At 47.0% G+C, this 8,608-nt stretch overlaps 1 protein-coding gene across 1 annotated transcript in view; it reads right to left on the bottom strand.

Moving 5' to 3' along the window:
• NEGR1 (neuronal growth regulator 1) overlaps positions 1 to 8,384 on the bottom strand; it is a gene marked incomplete at its 5' end in the record, with an annotated part of 85,066 nt that extends 76,682 nt beyond the window's left edge. The window contains one exon of the mRNA XM_010131620.1: positions 8,253 to 8,384. Within this exon, the coding sequence (XP_010129922.1) occupies positions 8,253 to 8,384 (132 nt within the window). The remainder of the gene's footprint in view (positions 1 to 8,252) is intronic.
• Between the last annotated feature and the right edge of the window lie 224 nt (positions 8,385 to 8,608).

Below are 8,608 nucleotides of genomic sequence, written 5' to 3'. Positions count from 1 at the left end.
TACACGTCCAAGACCAAGAAGGCTTGAGCAGAGGCGAGTCACATTCTGGAAAGCTCACACTGCAATAATTCCCATGGATCCCTTAATCAAATATGAACCAATAGTCAGATGTCCAGAAGTCCCCAGTGTGATTTACAAGCCAAAAATCCTATTTTTGAAAGGTAACCCGGGAATTTAGGACAACACGTTTCACAGAAGCCCATGAAACCGCACTCCGGAGTGCTTTTAGCTTTTCGGAGTGCTATTTGGATGCTTCAGAGGAGTATTGCAAAGTTCAATCTTCAAGGCTCCACGCACACATACCTCTCAAAATGGTCAGTGGGAATTGGGGCAGCACCTGCGCGTTACTCTGTCACTACAATATTGGGAGATACTTTGTGATTAAAGAGAGACCAACCTGCGTGATGCATGTTGAAATGTGTGAATTTCAGCCAGATGGGTAAAAATCAACCACTGCAGCACCAAGATAGGGTCTGTCTGCTCCACGGTTGAATACCAGCATACGACTTCACCTCACGGGGGTGCAATTCAGTTTGAAGAGTTGACGTGACTGAATTTACTTGATATAAATGACATCGTAAAGAAAAGCAGTAACTTCTCCACGGTTTTGTTCTTTCAGAGAACTGGTTTTAGGTGGTGTAAAAGAAAACTTTGCGATTGGGTGGAAGTGTCCTCACAGCGGGAGCATCTGTGATTAAACTTCAGGCCCTCTAAGGCTGTGAGATGCACCCTTCACCACAGTCGCTATCGTGAACTTCTGGCACAACAGACAAGAAGGCTGCTCCTTCCCAGGCTGACGAACAAACAGAAAATACTGCAAAAACAGACTCACACAGACATCTGCAACCATTCCATACCTTGTCCATTTCTTTTTAAGAGAAAAAAAAAATGAAGTTGCACTTACAGATCCAAATAGATTTATGTCGACTCTCAGGTTTCTCCAACAGAATGACTCCTGGGCTCCCAAAGCCAACGCTGACCATAACCCCAGAAGTCCTAAACTTACTTGGGGATATAAATGTGAAGCTGCACATCTGCAGCTATTAAAATTTGAAAGAATCAGAGTTAATTGTAAGTGCTCAAACAGGAGTCCCCACCCCCCCCAAGAAGAAAGAGGAAATTAAAACTAGAAATCGCTCTGAGTAATTTTGGTACCAAAGCAGCTTCTGAAGACTGCTGTCCTCCTCTATTTGGACCTTGCCTTCTTATTTAGCCACATGTTCACCTTGAGAGAGAAATTTTCATCCTTCTAAAACCCACGCCAAGGAAATTTTTTTCTTGGTCAGCAACAGTTCACACAGCTCACTTTCAGGGAAAATAAAGTCACAGCAACATGTCCAGGCATTAGGAGCCCCAACAAATGCTGAAGTCCTACGATGTTTTTCCCCAGTAGGTTTAAGGTTACAGATATAATTAGGTTAGAGTGGCTTGTACAGTATGTCTGATTTCAAAGTAAAATCAGAGTATTATGCATAATATTATGCAAAGCACCATAGCAACAGTAAGGCAGACTTCTAAGAAATGCTAATGAGATAAGCTGTTCTGCAAAAACCCTAACCTGTCCACGCAAAAACCAAACACATCACTTAAAATTCATACGAGGAGCTCACACATTCCTTCTGTAAACAACCCCCACAGCACAAAATATCTTATCAAGCCCTCATGGCGGGAAGGACACGAGCAGGAAGGGGGCTCAAGATCCGCACAGCAGAAACCTTTAGTAACCAGTGTGCTGCTCCCTGAAAACCCAGTGCTGCAAGACTGACCCTGCTCCCGCTGAAAACCAGTGGCAGAACTTGGGTGAAGGAGCCTGGGAGGGAGGGCAGCACCCCCAGGTGCCTCTGCTCTGGACTTGAACAGGACCACCCAGACCCAGCAATGCAGTGCCTGCTCCAAGCACACACCCAGGGTCCAGAGGCAAAGAAGCTAAAAGCTACCCCATAACCACCCAACTTTGATGATTTACTGCAGAACACGTGCATTAGAAGACAAGGGAAAAGGAGGCAGAGTTGTTCTGAACGCAGACTGTGACCAATTCAATGACCACAGTCCATAGCTCTGTATTTCGGGTTAAGACAGGGAAAGAATAATGCAGAAGAACCTGGAAAAACCAAAGTAATACAAAACCAACTGGCCTAATAAACTTCAAAAACATACTCAAGAGCTGGACGAAGCAAATGCAGAGCCTCGATGTTACTGCTGAAGTGTGGGGCATGTGCCTCCATGAACCCTTTTCAGAAAAGGTGGGGAGCACCAGGAGCCAAGGAATGACAAGCCAGAACATTTGTCTCTAGTCGCCATCACAACATTTTTCAAGCAATCAAAGATGTAAAAGCAGCTGGAAGATAACAAGATGAGCAATTGTCAAGAGGTTTGTTAAGAATAGATTGCATTGGGTCATCAGTTCCCGCAGGGAGCAGCAGTGGATGCCGCATCTCGACTACAACAAGCAGTAGACCCCATCTCCCAGGCGAGAACAGGCTGGGCTGAACGCTGCGTCCCCATGGGTGCCTGTTATCTGGACAGCTGTGCTTATGGGTCTGCTCAGCTGGACAGCCATCCCGGGCTTGCTGCTGGTGGGGGTTTTCTTTAACACCGGTATCAGAGATGAGAACCCCAAACCAACCCAGGTAAATTGAAGAAGTGGCCTGAAAACTAGACGAAACCAAACAGGAAGGAGTTCAACACATAGGACTCATCAGCAGGCTGAATATGGTGGGGAGCTGAGACAGCCTTTCTGCAGAGAGCGACCAGGGCTGCCAGGGACAGACCCCCCCTGAAGTGACCTGCTGTCACAGGAAGGTCAGTGCCCCAGCCAGAGACCCAAAGAGGCATCCAAAAAGATGCTTCCACAGCCTCAGCGATACAATGCCTCAGTTGGCAGGTAGCTCAAGCTTTAAACCCCTTATTCGAGAAAGCCCTCCCCTAGCACCAGCTGATCTACAGGAAAAGAAACATTTAGTCAACCCCTTTGAAAACATGTGCAAGAATCGAGACGAGATGAATCAGGGCTGGTGAACACGGGGAGCACGAGTCCACTGTCTCCACAGAGATCGAAAGCAAGACTGATGTGTTCTCTACTCCTCAGAGGACAGCTGAGGAACGGGGCTGTGAGTCTGCAAGGACGGGTCACATCAGACACTCTGACAAATGCTCAGTTGAGGGCTGTGGCTGAGCGCAGCATGCTGCCCATGGAGCTGCCCCCTGGAGATGCCTTACAAAGGGTCTGGATAAACATCTACTGGCAGCAGTAATTCAGGGGCACGACTCAACGTGTTCAATACTGGTTTTACAGGTTCTCATACAGTCTATTATTTCCATGTTGCTTTTTCAATATTTTGAAGGTCTGATGGAAAATACCTGTACAAAGAGATGCTGTGGCAAGCAGACATAGCTCAATATCTAGAAAACTGAGTTTTCTTTGATTGTTTGTTTATACTGTCTACAAAATTCGGCAGACAAGCTTTCTCTTCTGTAGGACATGGCCCACCAGAGGCAGGAGAGCTACTGCAAGTTGAGCCTAGGCTGCACGAAGCATCATTTCCGTCAAAGCAACTTGTGCAGAAAAGCTGCTTGGAGTCCCCAAGATAGCCAAACACACAGACCCAGCAGGACCAGACCCCTCCCGCACTGCCCAGTGCCAGCTGGGCTTCCTCAGCACAGGAACTGTAATTTTCACCTCCCCAGTAAGCACCGGTGAGTCTAGGCTTCAATTTGCAGCATGGTGGTGTTCATAAATCTGGAATTAAATCGCTATCTTTTAATTTCAACTAAATGGCTCTTTTCCTTTCCGAAGCCACTGGATCTTAATTCAGTGAAGTCTGTAAGATCCAGTGTTAACAGAGCTGTGCAAGATACAACCACTGAAACCCAGGCCCTTCGGGCACGTTACCTAGAGAAAGGAACGCTGCAATACAGCTCCGCTTTAAAATTCCACATTTGCTGTTTATTTAGGTAGCTGACAATTACACATAAATTAAAACCAATGCCAGTTTCATCACATACATGACCGATTCTTCATCATCTCAGCGTGGCCTCCACTCTTCCGGAGATCTTCACATCGAGCAGCTGCCTTCACTGTTTTTCAAGTATGGCCCCAATAAACCAAAGCTGAGTCGGGGAAGCTGCCGCACCACAGGGTCAGTTCCAGACCAGCTTTCAGATGGCGTATTAAAGCCTTACTAATCCAGACCCTGGTTTGTTCAAAGTGGGGTTCAATATTATCATCTATATATCAGTATTTGCTTTATAAAATGTAATGGAAAATGCTAATAAGATTTGCTTAGAAGTGAAATTGGATTATATCTTATCTCTTTTAACTCCATTTGGTATAGCATTCCTTCTTCATAAACCTGCAGCTTCAATTGCTTCTTCTTTCCCACCCCCCGCCTCCTCTCTCAGCATTCAGGCAGACAAATGCACCACAGATTCTCAGGCCACTACTTTTAAAAGGGAAATTATGGGGGAACAGACATAAATTAAGTAGGAAATGTAGATTATGCAATCTGAAGCGGTATAAAGAAAAAAACCCATAAAGTCATTAGAGTTATAATAGCGAGACAGGCAGCAAGCTGGTTGTTTATGTATGGCTGGAAGTTGCCCAGCCGAGAAACTTGAAATTCAGAAAGTAATTTAAACCTGGTGATTTTCTTGTACATGCTTGGGTGACTGAACAACTGCAGTATGCGATGAATATCCATATTCAAAATTAGGCTTATACCCACCGTAACTGCTCAGGGCTCATTGATACATTCTATTAACTGGGCACAATAAAGCCTTGATTTATTCTACAGCTATCAGGGCTGCAGTAAAGAACGGTCCTTTTAATAACAGTGAAACAGCATTAAAAATTGTCAGAAGCAGCAGTTAAGTGATCACATTCATGCAAATGCGGGGCTGTGCCATCACTGGTCCATGGGCTGGAGGGCACGCGTGAAGGCATTGCTGCACAAGACACAGTGGAGGGACGGAGATGGAGCCAGGGATACTCCAACCCCAAGATGGGCTCCGCACCTCTGCACCAGAAGTACAATCACTGAGGAACACCTGGAGCAGCAGAGGCTGCGGAGCCAGTGCCAAGTCCACATGGCAGCAGGAGAATTAAATAATAATTTAAAAATAATGAAATAAGTTTGCAAAACCAGGGAAAATAAAGGAATGGGATATTTTGGGGGGTGTATGAAGGGAGAAAGCCTTACTTGTTTGTTAGACAAATGAACTGGTATCTAAAAACCACAGAGGATTGAAGAACATTTGACAAAGGAAACTGCCCAGCCCGGGGTAACAAACGGGCCTCGAGGTTTTCTCTCTTCTATTGTATTTTCTTCATTAAGATCTTTCTAGATTTAAATTTGAAAATAAGTGTGATACAACCTTGTTGTAAACAGTGGCTGGCAGAAGAACCTCAGCTTCCCAAAGGAAGGATGCAGCTCTTGCCAAGGGACAGTTGCCCTGCCAGCCCGGCTCAGCACCGTTCTGCTGGGTGAGGGCACATGAGACATCCCTTTTTGCTCAGGGCTGCCCGTACCAACAGGCCAGGGAGTGCAGCTCACCCCAGCAGCACTGGCTGCTGCACAGCAGCAAACGCATCCGGAGGCTGGACATGGCTGGGCAACCCTGCCCCATCCCAGCATCCCCCAAATCCAGCACAAGTCTCCCCTGAACACAACGAGCCGTTTTTCTGCCTGGTCAGAAGGGATGAGCATCAGCAGTGGGGAGCAGATGTTGGGAGTGCGTTTGCATCGCGCTTCACTGGCACGGGGACAGTGTACAGCTCCAGACAGAAGAGATCCACAATCAGCTGACTACCACAAATCGCTCACGTGCACAAACTCTCATGCTGTGTCCAGGTCTTAGTGTTACGCTGCTTCAGTTTTATTTTTGTCCCTTCCATTTTCTTATTTAGGTGTAAGAAACATTTTAAAAAATAACGCTCTGCACATTCCCAGTGCAGACTTGGATGCTTGCCTGAACCTGACATAACGCCACGTGCATCCACACCACGGCCAAGGGCCCCTCCAGCTCGGCCAGGTACCAAGTCAGGACAAAGCTCAACTTGGACACTTCAGTCAAGTATTAGCCGAGATTGTTGGTGGATTTAGCGGTCCATAACACGTTTCTTACTGAGAGCTGCTGCCAAACCTGAGCACCCCTGGCTTGCAGCATACACCAAGGAGAAGCAGGACCTCCTGAGCCTGCACATCCTTCAACACAGACACCCTGGCTCTCCCATTACTCCCCAGGGAGAGCAAATCTCACCCCTCCTGCGACCCAGCCTCTGCTGCTGGCCACACGGGAGCCACTGGTCCTGCTCTCCATGTGGTCACACAGCGCTGGCTGGTGGAAGGGCCAAGGGCTGGTGCAAGAATGAACCACCACTGCCCAGCTTTACCTTCCTGATACTCAATCTTTCTGGTCCACCATTAAGGAAGCGGTGGACAGAGGTCAGAAATAGTTCCAGTGTACATTTAGATTCTGGCCCAGAAGGCAAGAAAGATTCCATGAGACAACCACATCCACTGTGATCTTTTTTTATTTCAAAGAAAACAAGCACCAAAACAACCAGGAAGCAGGGTTACCAACTTCTACCTTTCCACGAGCACTTTGAAAGCCCCCAAGACAGCAAGTTTCACCCTCGTTAAAATCCCCACAACATGAATCAACACAGGTGCACTATTTGTTTTTCCAAAACTAGACTGAGGTCACCATCCCTTCTGCTCCTTCTGGCAAATTATTTAGCTAACAACACAAACCGTTCTGGAGTAGAGCTGGGCTGAAAGGTGGCACCCCAAGACATGCCAATGCAAATGCCTGCACAACTTCTACTACTGACAATCCTTCAGTAACAACATACTGCACAAAACATGATGGTCTCTTGTTCCATAGGACACCATCCATTGGCGGCTTTCCTCCCAATGAGCCCCTGGTTCTCAGGGCACTGCCTGCTTTGGGGAACTCAAAGCTGACGATTCCACCTACACCACTGAGGGCAGAGCAGCAGCGAGAACAGCAATGGGCCTCCTCTAGCTGCTCTGGAGCTGACACCTGCTTTTGCAACTTCTAAGGCAAGGACTAGGTCACAGCACACTACACCAGAGTTTCCGTGCAGAAGCTTGAGGAGCAGAGGGAAAGCAGGGTCTGCAGCCAGTGTCACCAGCCTATGTGACCAAGCAGTACAGAAAGTCACTGGTGAGCAATAATCGAGCTATTCTACGAGCATTAGTGCATTGACCCATCTGTTCCAGGACATCATGAACTACCAGTATCACGTTGTCACATTAGTGAGAATCATTGGGTCAGCTTTTGAACATAGGAACATCCCATTCATGTCCAAGTAGGGGGGTAGCCCCATCAGCAACCCATCCACAACAACCCACCTGCCCCCACTCCTTCCTCCAGCTTCACAGCAATCTGCGGACAAGGGACCCATCGACAGAGACAGTGACTGTTGGGGGACATGAACAAAACACCTCAAAAACCAGTGGCCTCAAAAACTCATTCAGAGCAAATGAGCATGTATTACCATTTTCTTTCCATTTTTTTTTTTTTCACGTTGGAGGGATAAAGAATGCTGTTCTGTTTCATAGAGCACCGCGTCCTAAACCAAGTTCAGTCCCACGCTGGGAGCACCTCCTTGCTGTGAAAATCTTGCATGGTCAGGCCCGGTAGGCAGTACAGACAGGTAACAGGCTGCCTTGGTGTTTCCTGCTGTTACCCACCACCCACTGAGACCACATTGGCAGAACCATGCAGCAGCAAAGTCCTTCTTGCCTCCACACTGGGGCAACCGCTTCAAACAACTTGCTGCCTCTACTGGGAGCACCTCAAACTTCCACAGAGACTGATCACCATCTAAGCAGCCCACAAATCTCAAACAGTTTCTCATCTCCTTACATTATTGTATAACCACGTCAAATTAAATCAGAAACACTTCAGCCCAACAATCACAGCAGTCCTCAGAAGTTACACACATAATTACTCAAAAAAAATTACTATACAAACTCAGTCTCAACTCAGCAGCGCAGCAACAGCACCTGCTGTGAGGATGATGACAGCACAGCAGCACTACAAAAGGAGGAGTTCAACGTTAAGCTCGTTTTCCCTTCATTTGCAGAGGCCAACTCGCACATCAAACAGCACAGGTAATTTTGATACAAACCCCAACAAACTACAGTTTCACCAGGAGCAGCAGCTCTCTGCATTAGACTTTTCTTCTCACTTGGATTTAGTGAATAAAAAACAACTTGACTTACAGTTTACTGTGACTTTTACTTTTCTCACATCTGGGACTGAGACATCATTTTCTGCACTGCATTCGTATTCCCCAGCCTGGTCTCTTGTAATTCCATAGATGTCCAGGTACTGTCCGCTCTCAAAGGGTTTTGCTGAAATGAAACAACCAGAGAAAGAAATCTTTGAGCACAAAGCGCTTGAAGCTTTGCTGATATCTGAACAGCAGCTGGAGAGCCTTGCTTGGTGCTGCAGGTAACACGTGTCTAAGAGGAGCCGGGCAGCTGCTGCAGCTTTTGCTCAGAAACCCCAACTCTAAGCCAGGCTGCAAACTGTCCAGAGCTCCTGGGCTTAGTCAAGGGTCCTCTCCTGACCACAC

This window comes from Buceros rhinoceros, unplaced genomic scaffold (assembly GCF_000710305.1).
Source record: "Buceros rhinoceros silvestris isolate BGI_N320 unplaced genomic scaffold, ASM71030v1 scaffold19092, whole genome shotgun sequence".
Classification (NCBI taxonomy): Eukaryota; Metazoa; Chordata; class Aves; order Bucerotiformes; family Bucerotidae; genus Buceros; species Buceros rhinoceros.
This window is presented reverse-complemented; position numbering and strand designations above follow the sequence as displayed.